Source organism: Schistocerca americana, chromosome X (assembly GCF_021461395.2).
Source record: "Schistocerca americana isolate TAMUIC-IGC-003095 chromosome X, iqSchAmer2.1, whole genome shotgun sequence".
NCBI classification, from domain to species: domain Eukaryota; kingdom Metazoa; phylum Arthropoda; class Insecta; order Orthoptera; family Acrididae; genus Schistocerca; species Schistocerca americana.
Genome location: NC_060130.1, coordinates 967275788 through 967298577, shown reverse-complemented (window position 1 = coordinate 967298577; position 22790 = coordinate 967275788). Strand labels below are relative to the sequence as shown.

Here is a 22790-nt window from a genome sequence, read left to right as displayed (position 1 = left end):
CAGCCTGTCTCCCTCCCCTCTCCTCTGCTTCTCTCCTCTCCCCAGCCTGTCTCCCTCCCCTCCCCTCTTCACCACTTCCCTGCCTGTCTCCCTCCCCTCTGCTCCCCTCCCCTGCTGTTGTCCCTCCCATCTGCTCCCCTCCCCTGCTGTTGTCCCTCCCATCTGCTCCCCTCCCCTGCTGTTGTCCCTCCCCTCTGCTCCCCTCCCCTGCTGTTGTCCCTCCCCTCTGCTCCCCTCCCCTGCTGTTCTCCCGCCCTTCCCCTCTGCTCCCTGCCCCTGCTGTTCTCCCGCCCCTCCCCTCTGCTCCCCTCCCCTGCCGTTCGCCCGCCCCTCCCCTCTGCTCCCCTCCCCTGCCGTTCTCCCGCCCCTCCCCTCTGCTCCCCTCCCCTGCCGTTCTCCCGCCCCTCCCCTCTGCTCCCCTCCCCTGCCGGTCTCCCGCCCTTCCCCTCTGCTCCCTTCCTCTGCCGGTCTCCCGCCCTTCCCCTCTGCTCCCTTCCTCTGCCGGTCTCCCGCCCTTCCCCTCTGCTCCCTTCCTCTGCCGGTCTCCCGCCCTTCCCCTCTGCTCCCCTCCTCTGCCGGTCTCCCGCCCTTCCCCTCCGCTCCCTTCCTCTGCCGGTCTCCCGCCCTTCCCCTCTGCTCCCCTCCTCTGCCGGTCTCCCGCCCTTCCCCTCTGCTCCCCTCCTCTGCCGGTATCCCGCCCCTCCCCTCTGCTCCCTTCCTCTGCCGGTCTCCCGCCCTTCCCCTCTGCTCCCTTCCTCTGCCGGTCTCCCGCCCTTCCCCTCTGCTCCCTTCCTCTGCCGGTCTCCCGCCCTTCCCCTCTGCTCCCTTCCTCTGCCGGTCTCCCGCCCTTCCCCTCTGCCCCCTTCCTCTGCCGGTCTGCAGCCCTTCCCCTCTGCCCCCTTCCTCTGCCGGTCTCCCGCCCTTCCCCTCTGCTCCCTTCCTCTGCCGGTCTCCCGCCCTTCCCCTCTGCTCCCCTCCCCTGCCGGTCTCCCGCCCTTCCCCTCTGCTCCCCTCCCCTGCCGGTCTCTCGCCACTCCCCTCTGCTCCCCTCCCCTGCCGGCCTCCCGCCCCTCCCCTCTGCTCCCCTCCCCTGCTGTTGTCCCTCCCCTCTGCTCTCCTCCCCTGCTGTTGTCCCTCCCCTCTGCTCCCCTCCCCTGCTGTTGTCCCTCCCCTCTGCTCCCCTCCCCTGCTGTTCTCCCGCCTTTCCCCTCTGCTCCTCGCCCCTGCCGTTCTCCCGCCCCTCCCCTCTGCTCCCCTCCCCTGCCGTTCTCCCGCCCCTCCCCTGCCGGTCACCCTCACCTCCCCTGCCGGTCACCCTCCCCTCCCCTGCCGGTCACCCTCCCCTCCCCTGCCGGTCACCCTCCCCTCCCCTGCCGGTCACCCTCCCCTCCCCTGCCGGTCACCCTCCCCTCCCCTGCCGGTCACCCTCCCCTCCCCTGCAGGTCACCCTCCCCTCCTGTCTGCTCCCCTCCCCTCCTGTCTGCTCCCCTCCCCTGTCGGTCACTCTCGCCTCCCCTGTCGGTCACTCTCGCCTCCCCTGTCGGTCACTCTCGCCTCCCCTGTCGGTCACTCTCGCCTCCCCTGTCGGTCACTCTCGCCTCCCCTGTCGGTCACTCTCGCCTCCCCTGTCGGTCACTCTCGCCTCCCCTGTCGGTCACTCTCGCCTCCCCTGTCGGTCACTCTCGCCTCCCCTGTCGGTCACTCTCGCCTCCCCTGTCGGTCACTCTCGCCTCCCCTGTCGGTCACTCTCGCCTCCCCTGTCGGTCACTCTCGCCTCCCCTGTCGGTCACTCTCGCCTCCCCTGTCGGTCACTCTCGCCTCCCCTGTCGGTCACTCTCGCCTCCCCTGTCGGTCACTCTCGCCTCCCCTGTCGGTCACTCTCGCCTCCCCTGTCGGTCACTCTCGCCTCCCCTGTCGGTCACTCTCGCCTCCCCTGTCGGTCACTCTCGCCTCCCCTGTCGGTCACTCTCGCCTCCCCTGTCGGTCACTCTCGCCTCCCCTGTCGGTCACTCTCGCCTCCCCTGTCGGTCACTCTCGCCTCCCCTGTCGGTCACTCTCGCCTCCCCTGTCGGTCACTCTCGCCTCCCCTGTCGGTCACTCTCGCCTCCCCTGTCGGTCACTCTCGCCTCCCCTGTCGGTCACTCTCGCCTCCCCTGTCGGTCACTCTCGCCTCCCCTGTCGGTCACTCTCGCCTCCCCTGTCGGTCACTCTCGCCTCCCCTGTCGGTCACTCTCGCCTCCCCTGTCGGTCACTCTCGCCTCCCCTGTCGGTCACTCTCGCCTCCCCTGTCGGTCACTCTCGCCTCCCCTGTCGGTCACTCTCGCCTCCTCTCTGCTCCGCTCCCCTGCCATTCCTCCTCCCCTGCCATTCCTCCTCCCCTGCCATTCCTCCTCCCCTGCCATTCCCCCTCCCCTGCCATTCCCCCCTCCCCTGCCATTCCCCCCTCCCCTGCCATTCCCCCCTCCCCTGCCATTCCCCCCTCCCCTGCCATTCCCCCCTCCCCTGCCATTCCCCCCTCCCCTGCCATTCCCCCCTCCCCTGCCATTCCCCCCTCCCCTGCCATTCCCCCCTCCCCTGCCTTTCCCCCCTCCCCTGCCTTTCCCCCTCCCCTGCCTTTCCCCCCTCCCCTGCCTTTCCCCCCTCCCCTGCCTTTCCCCCCTCCCCTGCCTTTCCCCCTCCCCTGCCTTTCCCCCTCCCCTGCCTTTCCCCCTCCCCTGCCTTTCCCCCTCCCCTGCCTTTCCCCCTCCCCCGCCCTTCCACCTCCCCCGCCCTTCCCCTCCCCCACCCTACCCCCTTCCCCGCCCTACCTCCTCTCCTGCCCTACCTCCTCTCCTGCCCTACTCCCTCCCCTGCCCTACCCCCTCCCCCGCCTTTCCTTGACAGTTTGAGATGATAATTCTGTTACTGACACCATACTAGTGTTGGACTGCAACAGGTATGATCTGAGGTTACACTTCACCAGTAAAAAGTGTATTTCTTGTAAAAATGTAGATTTTTGTTTAATGACTTTCAATCCAACAATTATGCTTCCATCCGCTGTGTGAAATGGGTTCTGTAGAGCACACTCATGAGGCTTTGTGATATTCCTGATGTGATACAGGGAGCTCTAGCATTTATTCTTTGGCACAACACTTAGCATTAAATTTTTATTGTCATCTTTGTGGTATTAGCAGCTGTTCATCCCGTGTTGAATGAGCAGAGACTGTAGACTTCATAGTTGCCAGCGATGTGTGTTTCAGATAGTCTTATACTATTTCTTGTACTCTTGTCATTAGGCATGTTTTAGTGCATGTCTTCAAAGCATTGGCTGCAGTAAATGAAGTTGGTGTGTCATGTGTCGTGTCAGTGAATGCATAATTTTTATCTACATATAGGGGTCTTTGATGTCACATAAATAGTTAACCTTTCTCGTTGTTAATAAACAAGAAGGTTAGGAGGGCGAAAACAGCAGTGACTCGTGCAAAGGAACATGTTATCTGCAGAATAGGTGATCTCATTTATGACTTGCTCACCGTTTTCCATTATATGCTGCTACTCCACAAGTTTCTTGAAGTTTAAATTTCTGTATCCCTTCTAGTACTCTGGCTGGAAGCATCCTTGTTACATCAGTGTGCTGTTTTTGCTAATTTCTTACTATTTCACTAACAAAACATTTCAAACAGTATTTTAACATTTTGTTTGTTCTTGATTTGTGTAAAATATACATGGTGTGTCAAAAAGAATCATCTGATTTTGCGTGTTTATATTTCTGAAACTAATAAACATAAACAATGAATTTTTTTTTTGATAAATGGGAAACTCAAAAATTATTTTCATAACTTTTCATACATGTTCAATATGCCTCCCTTGAGGATGCACAGCATATGGCGATGCGGTATTCAAATTGTTCCCACACTGCAGCGAGTTTGTTGTGAGTTTTAGCTTCCGTAGCTGCTGTTATGCGATGTTTCAGTCATTCATTGTTGTCGGTAACATAGGCACATAAACAGAGTCTTTTACAAACCCCCACAAAAAATAATCACATACAATCAGGTCCAGTGACCTTGGAGGGCAGTAATGTAAGGCTGAACCACTTGGTCCAGGGTGACCAATCCATCCATCAATAATCCTTTGATTTAAAAATTCCTGCACTTACAGATGCCAGTGTGGTGGTGCCCCATCCTGTTGGTAAATGAAGTTGTTCGAATCAGTCTCCAACTGTTGGCAAAGAAAGTTCTCAAGCATATCGAGGTATGTGCTTCCTGTAACAGTGTTCTCACCAAAGAAAAATGGACCACTCACCTTTTCCCACATAACTGCACAGGACACATTAAGTTTTGGGGAGTCCCTCTCATATTGTACAACTTCATGTAGTAGTTCCGTACTCCGTATTCTCACATTATGACGGTTCACCTTTCCATTTCAATGGAATGTTGCCTTGTTACTGAACATGTGTTTGATGTCTGTGTCAGGCAATTTGCCTGTACACAAATGACTTGTTTCTTGGAATTGTTCATGCCATCGTCTAATGCTCTGTGCTGTAGAAGGATCCACTCCATACTTAGTACAAAAGTGATGCTGAACAGTAATTACTGACCCGCACTGCGTAAAATGTAGAACACAAAATGCTTTCTGTTGTCCTGTCACCATTTTTACTAGAACTGAAGTGGGTGCACACTGCTAGTACCTAGCAGGAACTACGTAAAACTCAAGAGTTTGCTCTTTCTAACAGTATGTTGTTCACGCACATATCTCAAATAACATAATAGTGCGAAATTTAAGTGATTCCTAGCCTGTTTTACTCCATTTCCACTATTAATTGAGAGTACTTCTTTTCATGAAGCTGTTCCACACACAATTGTAGTTGCTCATGTGTGTCTGGAAACCATTGTGCTTACAGGACATGAAGATGCTTCAATACTAGCACAGTTACTATTCATTACTAAAATTACATTAAATGCTTTTTAAGTCTCTGTGTGTAATACCAGCACTTTTTTTCTTAGAAACTGATATCCACTACTGTTAGAAAAAGTGAAGTAAATGAAACGTGTTGTAACAGTGAGAAAATTAAACTGCGATTTACCCCTCAATCTCGGTCAGTCCTGTACTTGTACATGCCATCCACCATTACCATTTCTGTGTAATGTAGTAATATTGTACTACAGCTTCACTGTATCTTTGTGGACTGGTTACCATTGAATCATCATTTTGAATTGTTTTAACATGTAGGAAGAACTTAGTTAATGTAACTTTCGTTTGTCACAGGGTATTTCTGATAACCATTACCAGATCCTTGCACATATACAGTTATACTATCAGTTTGGCACCACTACATTCTTGATAGTGTAAAGCAAGGATGTACTTAACTTTTTGGAAGTACAAAACAAGCACCACACAGGATAAATGCTGATTACAGCACCTTAGAGAATATTTTAGCCAGTACATGCTCTCCTACACTTCACAAATCAGTGAACACTATCTGTATGGTTTATCCATTGTTGAACACATTGCTGATTGAAAATTTTTTTACTCCCAGTTATCCACAATAATTTTGTCAAATTTCAGTTGATTTTATGTGCATTCTGAAAACAATACTGTTGTTACAGATATTCTATTTAATTTTGGCCACCATGTTCATGCCCAAGTAGTTTCATTTTCTGATTTTATTGATAGCTGGAAGCCACTATAGGAGTGACTGACAAAACTGACACTCTGTCTGTCTCAATTTTTGGAAGCCACATCCTTTCCTGTTTAGTTGACATGCATAAAGACTTCTGACTGCACTAAATCTCCCAAAGTAATGTTTCATGATCGAGCAGTGTGCTCATTGCAATGAAACTTCCTCGCTGTGTGCTGTACTTGTACTTTGAGCCCAATTCTTTCAATCCCACAGGTAGTTTTCTTAGTAACTGGTTTTAAGTCTTAATCCATCTTGAGCAAAAACAAAAAAAGTAAAGTATATCTTGTATATTGATGGTTTAATTTTGAGTGTACATTATTTCTTTAAGGAGTCAGCTATGAGAATAAGTTATTATTTCATTTTAGTAATTTACAATGTTCTTGTATGTAGGCACGTATCCAGGGGTGTGTATGCAGTGTTGCAAGCGACCACTCGGTCACTCTTCTCAGCTTATCGCTCCGTCGCTGTGTGGTGCTGGCTTCAAGGCACCTCTTCCCTGTTGTTACAATCAAATGGCGCCCATTGGATGACTTCATGATTGTTGGCTGCAGTGATGGTGCTGTCTATGTTTGGCAAATGGAAACAGGTAAAATTAAAGTGTACCAGTCTTCTGGACACACACACACACACACACACACACACACACACACACACACACACACACATTGTCCACTAAGTAATATATACAAGGGCTGTGTCAGAAGCTTTTAGCAGCTCTTAAACTAGGACTCTGATAAGAATAGGATTATCTCAGGTTGAAAGAGCAGTTGACTATCGTCATTCAGCGGTTTCTGTTCCATGCACAGCCATCTTCATCAATATGGCTGTAGATCTGAAGACAATCATGTGATGACCGCAACTGATCACCTTTTACTAAACATGCCTTGTGATCTCGACTGTTATAATTAGTTTGAAAGAGCATTGTTTTTTTTACCTTGGAGTGTGCATGCAGCATTTCCCGCACCACTGAATTGCAAGCCGTGCTGCGAACAGTGAGTGTGGACACAAGCAGTGCTGAGTGAGACATACAGACACAGTGCGAGATGGATATGTCACACTGCAGTTTTCATGCAGTGGCTACAAAAAAGTTAAATGCAGAAGAATGCCACTCTTCTTTGGTATGTGTTTTTGATGCGTTCTCCCCTTTTACATCTATTGTGTGAAACCGGTTTTGTGTATTTTCAAGTAGCTGGGAGTCTCTTGAAGATGAACCCCATTCCAATCGCCCAGCAATGGTAGTGGCCCAAGAAAACATTGATGCTGTGAGAAAAATGATTAAAGATGATACTCGTATCACATTTTGTGACATTGAAGGGGCCTAAATATTGGATTGACTAATCAAGAAATGGACCTTTTAGGTGCCACATTCCCTGACAGAAGCCTAGAAAATACACAAGAATGGATTGGTGGTGTTTTATTCTTGAAAAATTCAACAAATGGCAGTCCCAAGACACCCTCAATATTGTCACAGGTGATGCAACGTGGGAACCATTATGATCCTAAAACAAAGAGACAGTCTTCAGTACAATGTTTTCTAGGTGAGGAATCACCCGTGAAAGTTCAGAAAAGTTGAAGCTCTGGAAAGAAGATGGTAGCCACTTTCTTCACCAAGATGGGGTCATCTCACCTGTGTGACCTCTGATGCGTCACACTAAGTCAATGCAGAGTGGTATGTGACTGAACGACTGCCGAAAACCATTGCCACATGGAGGCCACAGCACCCAAATTCAAAGAGTGAGCAGCTTCTGCATCACAACAGTGCCTCAGCACATATGACTGTAAGAGCAATGGATTTCTTGGAGAGGATAAAAGAGCAAGTGTTACCACATCCACCATATTCACCTCACCTGACTACGTGTGACTTGTTCCTGTTCCCAAAGATGAATGAGAAAGTTGTGGGTAGCATTTTTCATCTGATGAAAAGGCTATCACAGCATACAGTGGTGCTCTAAGTTACTTCCCTAAAGAAACTTGGACTGAGACATTTTTGAAGTGGTTTCAAAGATTGAAAAATTTATAATAGTGCTCATGGACAGAATTTTGAAAAATAGTATCAGTTTTATTGTGAATAATAAAAAATTCTGAATTCTTGCTAAAAAGTTTGACATGACCCTCCTATTTACGAAGGAAGCTTTCACTCGTATGAAAAGAAAGGATTGGTCACGAGTCAGATTTGTTTACACTTATTTTCTGTAGTGTTCCCTCAACAGTTCCCTGTGTTATCTTGTGAATCATGATACATGTAGGTTTACCATGTTAACCTAACTTAATTGTTTTAAATTAATGTGCTTATATTATCTGTACCTATTGCTTTGAGTATCTGAATGTGATAGACATAATTATTACCATTGTGTGAAGAGGGAGAGGGGGGGGGGGTGCATAAAATAATTTGAAAAACATGCCAACCTCCCTGACGAAACATCCCCAAAAGCTAAAGACCTGGAAGTGACCCATACAACTGCTTGGTTAATATCAAATCAGTCATTTAGGCATCACGTACACAAAATATCCGTGGCGGGATTCAGCATGTGAAGAAGCTGTAGGAGGAGGACAGAAAGCCTTCCTGAAAAAACAGTAAAAAATCACCTGAGAATGAACAACAGTTTTTCAAGTTGAGAAAGCAGGTGATAAAATTAATAAGGCAGCCAAAATGAGGCTCATGAAAGAACCACTGGACTTCATTAAAAAGAACTTCATAGAACACAATACAAGTGACTTTTACAGGTAGTTTTTAAGAAGACTCGGAGGATACAAACCACAGAACCTGTGCTTCGGAATGCCGGGCTGTTAACTTGCTCCGACAAATCATGACAACTGTTGGGACTAATGTGATACTTCTCTAAGCTATTCAGCTGTCCAGATCCACCTTCAAGATTTACCAGGGAGACCTGCAACAGTACATCTACGGAAGATGGAATCATTGTGGAATTATTAAAGCAGATAGGGGAGAACAAATCAGCACAACTATTTGGTAAACTGAAAAACTGCCAGAATATTGGGCATTTACACTAGTCAACCCATCTCCACAAGAAAGATGACAGAACAGATGTAAATAACAACTAAGGGAGCTCTCTTGTCATCATGTTTACTTGAAAGAGCACAAGCACAGCTTGAACATGAGATCAGCAAATACCAATAGGATTTTTGACCAGGATGCATATGTGCAGAACAACTTTTCAAGATACACACAGTATGGAAGTATAAAACAATCCGAAACAGCTCAATTATCTGGAGAGTTTGTTTGCACTAAATTTAAATTCCAACAGGATTAGAAAAAGGAGGACAGAGAGTTCGGCTACAGAAAGTCATAGAACTTATGGGAGAATGCACTACAGTTCATGTGCACACATACAAAAGATAAGCACAACAGAATGATGAAACCTGAAGATCTGTATGCAAGCGAAACTACAGTTTTCAATCAAAAAGGTGATCTGGAAAATATCTAGAAGGAAGAATGAAAGATCAGGCGTAAAATTTGTTACACAAAAAAAAAAAAGTTCCAACAATGAGGCTTACACACAAAATCACAGACAGTGTCCCATTTTAATCTATACCAGCTGATATCCCTGGAGCGGCACAATTTTGCAAAAAAAGTCTCTAGTAAAAGTTGTAAGGTTTGAAGGTGCTCATGGAGTGCTTACCTTGAAATGACCTTGAACCCTGTGTTCCAGGTAAAACCAAGGTCAAGTTCATGTTTGTAAATGGTAACCTCTACTTTTTATACCATATTCATATTCTACATGAAAAAATATGCATTGTTTGTAGGGAACATTTTTTTCGAAAAACCAATGTTTTGTCACCAGGGGCACGTAATTGTAAACTTCACAGGTTACCGTTATCTCGAGAACAAAGTGAGATCAGGAAAAATTTTCAGTGAAAATTTTGTATGGTTTCTGACCTCTGTCCACTGGTGAAATTTTTGTAAATGTGAAATGGCCTTGAAATTCTTCAGTAGTGATTAACCTGGAAACAAATACCGTTGACATTAGCGGAACGCAATGTGCACCACATGAAGGTTGCACAGCGGACTTCGTACATCATTAGCACTGAAAAGGGCTGATGAACATGGTTCTCACTGGAAATTTAGGATCTCCGGTGTTCGATCAACTGCCCATTTTGTCTAATGCGCATTTGCACTCCCTCTCGTTAACTGGTCTCGACATCATTCATTGTCTGATGGTTGATTGCCTGGAAAGCTGCCACAATCCTTCCTCTCATATCTTCTGGCGTCGGTGGTGGAGTTGAGTACACCTTCTACTTCACAGCTCCCCATAAGAAGAAATCCAATGGTGTTAAGTCTGGTGATCTTGGCAGAAATTCACGAATTGCACTAACAGTACCAATCCATCGATTCGGACAGGTACCTTCGGACATGTAAGGCCTGATGTGCAGTGGTGCCATCGTGTTGAAACAACATACGTGCTCATATGTCTGGCGGATATTTTCTAGTAAAGGAAGCACCAGATTCTGGAGAATATGAAGATAGTGCAAGCTGTTCAACGTTTCACCACAAAAGACAGGGTCTATAACGTAATCTCAAACTATGCCCACCCAGACATTGATTGACCACTGTCTCTGTGTTCTGTGATCTAGTTGCCAGAGAGGATTTGCATTATGGAGATTGACTCCTCCCATGTTGTCGAAGTTTGCCTCATCTGTAAAGAGAGTGCGTGCGAAGAAAAAGGGATCATGACGTATTTGCATATTGGCCCGTCGACAAAACGCCAGGTGTGTCTCAGGATCCCCAGGCTCAATTGTTTGGGTGATATGTAAGCGATATGGGTGTAATTTAAAGTTTCATAAAACACGAAATACCTTTGATCGAGGCATACCATGCATTCACTGAATCTGACTACTCGAAAGGTGTGGATCTTGAGCGACAAGAGCACGAACTCCGAGCATGATCGCCTCTCTTGGGCCCATCTTTCGTCTCTGACTTTTCAAGGTCCATCTTTCAGCTCGCCTTACCATAGACCTAATTCTAACCTTCGTGGTATGACGGGCATTGGGATACCTTTCGGCATACAATCTTTGCATGGCTGCATAATTATCGCAACACTTGCCAACAATTTTTATCATTCTCAATGTTTCTAATGGCATGTTATCAGTCATTTTGGACAGATTAGAGTCAAAAAATAAATTGTACTGATCACTTTTACTATTACTGATTTTCTTAGTTTTTCCTTCAATGAAACATCCGGCAAGCATGTTGCAGTACAACTGACATATTACAGTGTACATGACCCATTTGTTTACACATGCTCACTGCTGTTTATGCCACAATGTGAAGCCAAAACGTACAGTATTTAAGTGCACTCTTTCAGAAAATTACAACGGATGTGTATCTTTCAGGCGGGCATCTTTACATATCTCGATATAGACGTAAATAATAAAATAACCCCTGGTAACCCATCCTTTTCGAATATGGAGAGAAGACTGAAACGAAAGATGGGTCCGCGAAAGTCGATTGCGAGACAAGGTGACTCAGATAAATGTTCTCTTATGAGCTCCAAACATTCGTGTCTAGAATAATTTTGCTTGTACAGATTTGGAAAAATTTCACTTCGTAGGAACTCATTAGAGTCTCATTAGACGAGATTGTTCAGAGTCCCATGAGGTGAAATTCATCAGAGTTTGGCGAGGTAGAATTTTTCTAAGTCCCTTAACACACATTTTTTCTAGGTCCATAAAAGAAAAATTTATGAGAGTCATGCCACTCAAGACTTATTCTAAGTGAGCACAGCTGAGAAATTTTCAGTCTCCAAAAGTAAAATTTCTTTGAACCTCCAGTTGTTGTTGTTGTTGTTGTTGTTGTGGTGGTGGTCTTCAGTCCTGAGACTGATTTGATGCAGCTCTCCATGCTACTCTATCCTGTGCAAGCTTCTTCATCTCTGAGTAACTACTGCAACCTACATCCTTCTGAATCTGCTTGGTATATTCATCTTTTGGTCTCCCTCTACGATTTTTACCCTCCACGCTGCCCTCCAATACTAAATTGGTGATCCCTTGATGCCTCAGAACATGTCCTACCAACCCATCTCTTCTTCTAGTCAAGTTGTGCCACAAACTCCCTCTTCTCTCCAATTCTATTCAATACCTCCTCATTAGTTATGTGATCTACCCATTTAATCTTCAGCATTCTTCTATAGCAACACATTTTGAAAGCTTCTATTCTCTTCTTGTCCAAACTATTTATCGTCCATGTTTCACTTTCATACATGGCTACACTCCAGACAAATACGACTTCCTGACACTTAAATCTATACTCGATGTTAACAAAATTCTCTTCTTCAGAAACGCTTTCCTTGCCATTGCCAGTCTACATTTTATATCCTCTCTACTTCGACCATCATCAATTATTTTGCTCCACAAATAGCAAAACTCCTTTACTACTTTAAGTGTCTCATTTCCTAATCTAATTCCCTCAGCATCACCTGACTTAATTTGAATACATTCCATTATCCTTGTTTTGCTTTTGTTGATGTTCGTCTTATACCCTCCTTTCAAGACACTGTCCATTCTGTTCAACTGCTCCTCCAAGTCCTTTGCTGTCTCTGACAGAATTACAATGTCATCAGCAAACCTCAAAGTTTTTATTTCTTCTCCATGGATTTTAATACCTACTCAGAATTTTTCTTTTGTTTCTTTTACTGCTTGCTCAATATACAGATTGAATAACATCGGGGAGAGGCTACAACCCTGTCTCACTCCCTTCCCAACCACTGCTTCGCTTTCATGACCCTCGACTCTTATAACCGACATCTGGTTTCTGTAAAAATTGTAAATAACCTTTCGCTCCCTATATTTTAGCCCGGCCAACTTTAGAATTGGAAAGAGAGTATTCCAGTCAACATTGTCAAAACTTTCTCTACGTCTACAAATGCTAGAAATGTAGGTTTGCCTTTCCTTAATCTTTCTTCTAAGATAAGTCGTAGGGTCAGTATTGCCTCACGTGTTCCAGTATTTCGACAGAATCCAAACTGATCTTCCCCGACGTTGGCTTCTACCAGTTTTTCCATTCGTCTGTAAAGAATTCGTGTTAGTATTTTGCAGCTGTGACTTATTAAACTGATAGTTTGGTAATTTTCACATATGTCAACACCTGCTTTCTTTGGGATTGGAATTATTATATTCTTCTTGAAATCTGAGGGTATTTTGCGTGTCTCATACATTTTGCTCACCAGGTGGTAGAATTTTGTCAAGTCTGGCTCTCCCAAGGCTGTCAGTAGTTCTAATGGAATGTTGTCTACTCCCGGAGCCTTGTTTTGATTCAGATTTTCAGTGCTCTGTCAAACTCTTCACGCAGCATCATATCTCCCATTCCATTTTAATCTACATCCTCTTCCATTTCCATTATATTGTCCTCAAGTAAATCACCCTTGTATAGACCCTCTATATACTCCTTCCACCTTTCTGCTTTCCCTTCTTTGCTTAGAACTGGGTTTCCAACTGAGCTCTTGATATTCATACAAGTCATTCTCTTTTCTCCAAAGGTCTGTTTAATTTTCCTGTAGGTAATATCTATCTTACCCCTGGTGATATATCCCTCTACATCCTTACATTCGTCCTCTAGCCATCCCTGCTTAGCCATTTTGCACTTTCTGTCGATCTCATTTTTGAGACGTTTGTATTCCTTTTTGCCTGCTTCATTTACTGCATTTTTGTATTTTCTCCTTTAATCAATTAAATTCAGTATCTCTTCTGTTACCCAAGGATTTCTACTAGTCCTCACCTTTTTACCTACTTGATCCTCTGCTGCCTTCGCTATTTCATCCCTCAAAGCTACCCATTCTTCTCCTACTGTATTTCTTTCCCCCAATCCTGTCAATTGTTCCCTTATGCTCTCCCTGAAACTCTGTACAACCTCTGGTTTAGTCAGTTTATCCAGGTCCCATCTCCTTAAATTCCCACCTTTTTGCAGTTTCTTCAGTTTTAATCTACAGTTCATACCCAATAGATTGTGGTCAGAGTCCACATCTGCCCCTGGAAATGTCTTACAATTTAATACCTGGTTCCTAAATCTCTGTCTTACCATTATATAATCTATCTGAAACCTGTCAGTATCTCCAGGCTTCTTCCTTATATACAACCTTCTTTTATGTTTCTTGAACCCAGTGTTAGCTATGATTAAGTTATTCTCCATGCAAAATTCTACCAGGTGGCTTCCTCTTTCATTTCTTACCCCCAATCCATATTCACCTACTATGTTTCCTTCTCTCCCTTTTCCTGCTATTGAATTCCAGTCACCCATGACTATTAAATTTTCATCTCCTTTCACTACCTGAATAATTTCTTTTAACTCATCATACATTTCATCAATTTCTTCATCATCTGCAGAGCTATTTGGCATATAAACTTGTACTACTGTACTAGGCATGGGCTTCATGTCTATCTTGGCCACAATAATGCGTTCACTATGCTGTTTGTTGTAGCTAACCCACACTCCTATTTTTTTATTCATTATTAAACCTACTCCTGCATTAACCCTATTTGATTTTGTATTTATAACCCTGTAGTCACCTGACCAGAAGTCTTGTTCCTCCTGCCACCAAACTTCACTAATTCCCACTATATCTAACTTTAACCTATCCATTTCCCTTTTTAAATTTTCTAACCTACCTGTCCGATTAAGGCATCTGACATACCACGCTCCGATCCGTAGAACGCCAGTTTTCTTTCTCCTGATAACTACGTTCTCCTGGGTAGTCCCCGCCCGGAGGTCTGAATGAGGGACTATTCTACCTCTGGAAATTTTTACCCAAGAGGACACCATCATCATTTTATCATGCAGTAAAGCTGCATGCCCTCGGGAAAAATTACAGCTGTAGTTACCCCTTGCTTTCAGACGTTCGCAGTACCAGCGCAGCAAGGCCGTTTTGGTTAGTTTACAAGGCCAGATCAGTCAATCATCCAGACTGTTGCCCCTACAACTAATGAAAAGGCTGCTGCCCCTCTTCAGGAACTATATGTTTGTCTGGCCTCTCAACAGATACCCCTCTGTTGTGGTTGCACCTACAGTATGGCCATCTGTATCGCTGAGGGACGCAAGCCTCCTCACCAATGGCAAGGTCCATGGTTCATGGGGGGCATGATTTCAAATTCCCCAAAAGTGATACTTATCAGTTAGCCTCATAGGTCCACGTTTCTCTTCTCTGATTGTGCCAGCACAAGCAGAGTGCTGGTCTCTGATTCTGCACCCTCCAAGCAGTGCACGTTGGGTTCCTCTGATGCAGACTGTATTTGCTTTCAGGTTAATTCCTACTGAAAAATTTCAAGGCATTTTCATGCCCACAAAAATTTTACCAGTGAACAGAGTTCAGAAACTATACAAAATTTTCATAGACATTTTGTCCCAATCTTGCTTCATTCTTGAGATACTGGTAACTGGGAAAGTTACAACGAAGTGCCCTCTGGTGACAAACCATTGGTTTTTCAAAAAAAGTGTTCCCTACAAGCATTGCATTTTTTTTTCCACATAGAATACGAGTATTAAGTACAAAAAAAAAAAAAAAAAAAAATAGAGGTTACCATTTGCAAAAATGAACTTGATCTTGGTTTTACCTCGAAACCAATGTTAAAGGTCATTTCAAGGTAACCATTCCCTGACCCCCTTCAGACATTACAACTTTTACTTGAGACTTTTTTTGCAGAATTCAGAATTGTGCTGCTTCAGAGATTGTGTGTGTGCATGCATGTGTGCGTGCTTGTGCAGGTCGACAGACACACAAACAAACACAAACATACACACAAAATTCAAGCTTTCGCAACAAACTGTTGCCTCATCAGGAAAGAGGGAAAGACGAAAGGAGGTGGGTTTTAAGGGAGAGGGTAAGGAGTCATTCCAATCCCGGGAGCGGAAAGACTTACCTTAGGGGGGAAAAAAGGACGGGTATACACTCGCGCGCGCACACACACACATATCCATCCACACATATACAGACACAAGCAGACATATTTAAAGACAAAGAGTTTGGGCAGAGATGTCAGTCGAGGCAGAAGTGCAGAGGCAAAGATGTTGTTGAATGACAGGTGAGGTATGAGTGGCGGCAACTTGAAATTAGCGGAGATTGAGGCCTGGTGGATAACGGGAAGAGAGGATATATTGAAGAGCAAGTTCCCATCTCCGGAGTTCGGATAGGTTGGTGTTAGTGGGAAGTATCCAGATAACCCGGACGGTGTAACACTGTGCCAAGATGTGCTGGCCGTGCACCAAGGCATGTTTAGCCACAGGGTGATCCTCATTACCAACAAACACTGTCTGCCTGTGTCCATTCATGCGAATGGACAGTTTGTTGCTGGTCATTCCCACATAGAATGCGTCACAGTGTAGGCAGGTCAGTTGGTAGATCACGTGGCTCTGCCTTTGCTCGTGTACACCTTCCGGGTTACAGGACTGGAGTAGGTGGTGGTGGGAGGGTGCATGGGACAGGTTTTACACCGGTGGCGGTTACAAGGGTAGGAGCCAGAAGGTAGGGAAGGTGGTTTGGGGATTTCATAGGGATGAACCAAGAGGTTACGAAGGTTAGGTGGACGGCGGAAAGACACTCTTTTGTGGAGTGGGGAGGATTTCATGAAGGATGGATCTCATTTCTGGGCAGGATTTGAGGAAGTCGTATCCCTGCTGGAGAGCAGGGATTGGAATGACTCGTTACCCACTCCCTTAAAACCCATATCCTTTCGTCTTTCCCTCTCCTTCCCTCTTTCCTGATGAGGCAACAGTTTGTTGCGAAAGCTTGAATTTTGTGTGTATGTTTGTGTTTGTTTGTGTGTCTGTCGACCTGCCAGCACTTTCATTTGGTAAGTCAAATCATCTTTGTTTATATATATATATATATATACACACACACACACACACACACACACACACACACACACACACACACACACACACACACACATCAACTCCTATCCATCAAGTCCTCAATCTTTCCTCTCCCACATCTACATCGGCTGTTCAGAGCATCCTCCTACAGGCCAACCGCAAATTAGAACAGCATGCCACCTTCCACCTAAAAAAACTATCCAATCTCCTGATTTCCCACCTCCGGAAAGGCAACTCACTCACCCTCCACAACCTTTCCAGCAAACCTCAACCTCCTCTCATTGCACCGAGCGAGGTGGCACTGTGGTTAGCACACTGGACTCGCATTCGGGAGGACGACGGTTCATTCCCGTCTCCAGCCATCCTGATTTAGGTTTTCCGTGATTTCCCTAAATTGTTTCAGGCAAATGCCGCGTTGGTTCCTTTGAAAGGGCACGGCTGATATCCTTCCCCCCCCTTCCCTAACCCGAGCTTGCGCTCCGTCTCTAATGACCTCGTTGTTGACGGGACGTTAAAACAACACTAACATAACCTCTAATTGCACACAGACCCAGTCTCTCCAATCTACTCAATCTCCCACTTCCAGCTCCACTCCCCCCAAAACCTCAAAATTCTAATCAATACAATCTGGAACCACAACACCCTAATTCAGTAGTTAACCTTTCCTCCAAACCTCTCTCCTAATCCGAAACCTCTGTCCTATCCAAAGGCTTCACCTTCAGCCCTACTCCCAGATTCAACCAAACAGCCCTCGTCAAAGATTTACTGTCCTACACTCGTACACTCTGCTGGAAATATCACTTTGCCACAAAGAAAAATAATCCTAATCCTACTCCTAATGATCCAACTCCCCAAGACACTATCCAAATTGAACCCTGCCTGGAACAGTTCCATCCTCTGTCACAGCAGGACCCACCTCCTCTTCCTCAAAATCACCCTCTCCAAACCTTCCAGGAATTTCTCACTTCCAGCCTTGCTTCTCAATCCTTCTTGAAAAACCTTAATCCTACTCCCAACATCACCACTGCTGAAGCCCAGGCTATCTGTGATCTGAAGGCTGACCAATCCATCGTCATTCTTCCGGCGGACAAGGGTTCCACGACCGTGGTACTTGATCGTCGGGAGTATGTGGCTGAGGGACTGCGTCAGCTTTCAGACAACACTACATACAAAGTTTGCCTAGGTAATCCCATTCCTGATGTCAAGGCGGAGCTTCAAGGAATCCTCAGAACCTTAGGCCCCCTACAAAACCTTTCACCTGACTTCATCAACCTCCTGGCCCCACAGACACCCCGCACCCCTACCTTCTACCTACTTCCTAAAATTCACAAACCCAATGATTTTGGCCGCCCCATTGTAGCTGGTTACCAAGCCCCCACAGAACGTATCTCTGCCTACGTAGATCAACACCTTCAACCCATTACATGCAGTCTCCCATCCTTCGTCAAAGACACCAACCATTTTCTCGAACACTTGGAATCCTTACCCAATCTGTTACCTCCAGAAACCATCCTTGTAACCATTGATGCCACTTCCTTATACACAAATATTCCGCACGTCCAGGGCCTTGCTGCGATGGAGTACTTCCTTTCACGCCGATCACCTGCCACCCTACCTAAAACCTGACTCACAACTTCTTCACTTTCGAAGGCCAGACATACCAACAACTAAAGGGAACAGCCATGGGTACCAGGATGGCCCCCTCGTACGCCAACCTATTTATGGGTCGCTTAGAGAAAGCCTTCTTGGTTACCCAGGCCTGCCAACCCAAAGTTTGGTACAGATTTATTGATGACATCTTCATGATCTGGACTCACAGTGAAGAAGCATTCCTGAATTTCCGCTCCAACCTCAACTCCTTTGGTTCCATCAGATTCACCTGATCCTACTCCAAATCCCATGCCACTTTCCTTGACATTGACCTCCATCTGTCAAATGGCCAGCTTCACACATCCGTCCGCATCAAACCCACCAACAAGCAACAGTACCTCCATTATGACAGCTGCCACCCATTCCATATCAAACGGTCCCTTCCCTACAGCCTAGGTTTTCGTGGCAAACGAATCTGCTCCAGTCCGGAATCCCTGAACCATTACACCAACAACCTGAAAACAGCTTTCGCATCCCGCTACTACCCTCCCAACCTGGTACAGAAGCAAATAACCAGAGCCACTTCCTCATCCCCTCAAACCCCGAACCTCCCACAGAAGAACCCCAAAAGTGCCCCACTTGTGACAGGATACTTTCAAGGACTGGATCAGACTCTGAATGTAGCTCTCCAGCAGGGATACGACTTCCTCAAATCCTGCCCTGAAATGAGATCCATCCTTCATGAAATCCTCCCCACTCCACCAAGAGTGTCTTTCCACCGTCCACCTAACCTTCGTAACCTCTTGGTACATCCCTATGAAATCCCCAAACCACCTTCCCTACCCTCTGGCTCCTACCCTTGCAACCGGCCCCGGTGTAAAACCTGTCCCATGCACCCTCCCACCACCACCTACTCCAGTCCTGTAACCCGGAAGGTGTACATGATCAAAGGCAGAGCCACGTGTAAAAGCACCCACGTGCTTTACCAACTGACCTGCTTACACTGTGAAGCTTTCTATGTGGGAATGACCAGCAACAAACTGTCCATTCGCGTGAATGGACACAGGCAGACAGTGTTTGTTGGTAATGAGGATCACCCTGTGGCTAAACATGCCTTGGTGCACGGCCAGCACATCTTGGCACAGTGTTACACCGTCTGTGTTATCTGGATACTTCCCACTAACACCAACCTATCAGAACTCCGGAGATGGGAACTTGCCCTTCAGTATATCCTCTCTTCCCCTTACCCATCAGGCCTCAACCTCCACTAATTTCAGGTTGCCGCCGCTCATACCTCACCTGTCATTCAACAACATCTTTGCCTCTGTACTTCCACCTCGACTGACATCTCTGCCCAAACTCTTTGTCTTTACAAATGTCTGCTTGTCTCTGTATATGTGCGGATGGATATGTGTGTGTGTGCGCGCGAGTGTATACCTGTCCTTTTTTCCCCCTAAGGTAAGTCTTTCCGCTCCCGGGATTGGAATGACTCGTTACCCACTCCCTTAAAACCCACATCCTTTCGTCTTTCCCTCTCCTTCCCTCTTTCCTGATGAAGCAACAGTGGGTTGCGAAAGCTTGAATTTTGTGTGTGTGTTTGTGTTTATTTGTGTGTCTATCAACATACCAAAGCTTTCGTTTGGTAAGTTACACCATCTTTGTTTCGGGGAGCTCAGATAGAAGCAGTGGTTGTAGTAGACAAGTAACTGTTCACTGGAAAGTTTATTTGCTGGGTTATGCAGTCATCAGAAAAAAAGAAACTAATGGACCAAAGAAAGAAAAATAGCACATGGAAAGGGAATTTGAAATGATGTGGAAGATCAGAAAAAGAATGTGAAAGCTCTTCTCAAGCTAAGAGGTACCATATACAAATAAAAATATATATAAAGAAAAGGCTGCAAAATCTTTAAACTGTATTTTAGCATTTTTATAGTATGTTCATAAGATGACGTTTTTCGATCCACGTGACATTTTCGTGAAAAGGTTGAGACAAGAAAGTGAAAATGACATCCTGGTTGGATTGCGCAGCCGAACAAGAATCATTGCTTTGACATACGTATATCAAGCACTTGTGGTTTGCCTCACTGAATGCAATGAATAACTTCATTGAAAAGATAAGCGATGCATTGGGTCATGGGAGTAAAGTTTCATGGAACCTTCTGCAGTATTACAAAATCCTTTGACTCAATAATGCATGCTCTGCTTATCTATAAATTACATAACTGTGAGGTCAAGGACAATGCTCTGAAATGGCTTTTCGTGATACCTGCAGAACAGAGAAGAAAAGGCAGCTATCACTTCAAATGCAGTGACTTATTATTCTAAATGGACTACAGTATCACAAGAATCCATTTTATGGTGAATCCTGTTCCTGTTGTGCATAAATTCCTCATTGGTTCTATTTGCAGATGGTACTTATATTGTAATTGAAGAAGATGATGTAAAACTCTGAGCTCTATTGTGAGCACACTTAATACCCTAGAAAATAGCTTCCAGTTAGATAAGTTGAAATTGAACATTGGAGAAACCAGTGTGGTACATTGGAAACTAAACATTCAAGAGGTGTAGCGTTTAAAATACAACATAAAAATCTACTTCTGGAAGAAGTAGATACCATCACATTCTCTGTTTTTTTTTTTTTTTTTGGTACTGTACGAAAGGATCATTTTACAATACTCATTTACTACGATTGCATTAATGCACTGAATATAAAATTTAAAAAAAAGTTTTTATTTATTTATAAGGTAATAAACATACAATAAAGCTACACTACTGGCCATTAAAATTGCTACAAAAAGAAGAAATGCAGATGATAAATGGGTATTCATTGGACAAATATATTATACTAGAACTAACATGTGATTACATTTTCACGCAGTTTGGGTGCATAGATCCTGGGAAATCAGTACCCAGAACAACCACCTCTGGCCATAGTAATGGCCTTGATACGCCTGGACAATGAGTCAAACAGAGCTCGGATGGCGTGTACAGGTACAGCTGCCCATGCAGCTTCAGCACGATATTACAGTTCATCAAGAGTAGTGACTGGCGTATTGTGACGGGCCAGTTGCTCGGCCACCATTGACCAGACGTTTTCAATTGGTGAGAGATCTGGAGAATGTGCTGGCCAGGGCAGCAGCCGACATTTTCTGTATCCAGAAAGGCCCGTACAGGACCTGTAACATGCGGTCGTGCATTATCCTGCTGAAATGTAGGGTTTCGCCGGGATCGAATGAAGAGTGGAGCCATGGGTCGTAACACATCTGAAATGTAGCGTCCACTGTTCAAAGTGCCGTCAATGCGAACAAGAGGTGACCAAGATGTTTAACCATTGGCACCCCATACCATCATGCCAGGTGGTACACCAGTATGGCGATGACGAATACACGCTTCCAATGTGCAATCAACACGATGTCGCCAAACACGGATGCGACCATCATGATGCTGTAAACAGAACCTGGATTCATCCAAAAACACGATGTTTTGCCATTCTTGCACCCATGTTCGTCATTGAGTGCACCATTGCAGGCACTCCTGTCTGTGACACAGTGTCAGTGGTAACCACAGCAATGGTCTCCGAGCTGATAGTCCATGCTGCTGCAAACGTCGTCGAACTGTTCGTGCAGATGGTTGTTGTCTTGCGAACGTCCCCATCTGTTGACTCACGGATCCAGACGTGGCTGCACCATGTGTTACAGCCATGCGGATAAGATGCTTGTCATCTCAACTGCTAGTGATACGAGGTCATTGGGATCCAGCACAATGTTCCATATTACCCTCCTGAATCCACCGATTCCATATTCTGCTAACAGTCATTGGATCTTGACCGACGCAAGCAGCAATGTCGGAATACGATAAACCGCAATCGTGATAGGCTACAATCCGACCTTTATCAAAGTCGGAAACGTGATGGTACGCATTTCTCCTCCTTACACGAGGCATCTCAACAATGTTTCACCAGGCAATGCCGGTCAACAGCTGTTTGCATATGAGAAATCGGTTGGAAACTTTCCTCATGTCAGCGTGTTGTAGGTGTCGGCACGGGCGCCAACCTTGTGTGAATGCTCTGAAAAGCCAATCATTTACATATCACAGCATCATCTTCTTGTTGGTTAAATTTCGTGTCTGTAGCACGTCATCTTCGTGGTGTAGTAATTTTAATGGCCAATAGTGTACTACAATACTTATTTACAGTGAACACTTTACTGCATTCAAATGGTGCAGAAGTTAGATTGTACTATACATATACACCCCCCCCCCCCCCCCCCCCCCCCCACACACACACACACACACACACACACACACACACACACACTGAAGCCTGCTGTGGGAACTGTGTGTTGTGAACGAATGCCCTCTGGAACTGGCAGCTAACAATGTCTGTGTCATATACATGTACATTCATCATTCACATACAAACAGAACTTACTCTTATAAACGACACAAGAGTTATCATGTATGGCAATGTTATGGTGTAAGTGGGAGCCTGGTCAGAGGCACATGTAATGTTAAAACTGTTGGGAGTGGACAGCTTCCAGTGGTCCTTCACTACACAACTGGTGCAACTTGCGCCTGGATTTTGTTCCCGGATGATATTTGGTCAGCCCCTGCTGCTCGCGTAATTTGTAGATCTCTCTGTGCATCTGTTCTATGTGGACCTGTTCAGTGCTTGTGGAAATGTTTGACAGACCACTGTTAGAAGCAGTCATACACCACTGA

General features: G+C 45.5%; 1 protein-coding gene across 4 annotated transcripts in view; it reads left to right on the top strand.

Moving 5' to 3' along the window:
* The window catches only part of LOC124554705 (WD repeat-containing protein 7), a 388339-nt gene that overhangs the window by 157676 nt on the left and 207873 nt on the right, over nt 1-22790 (top strand). For all 4 annotated transcript variants that reach the window (XM_047128342.1, XM_047128340.1, XM_047128341.1 and 1 more), the window contains one exon: nt 6050-6245. In XM_047128342.1, the coding sequence (XP_046984298.1) occupies nt 6050-6245 (196 nt within the window). The remainder of the gene's footprint in view (nt 1-6049; nt 6246-22790) is intronic.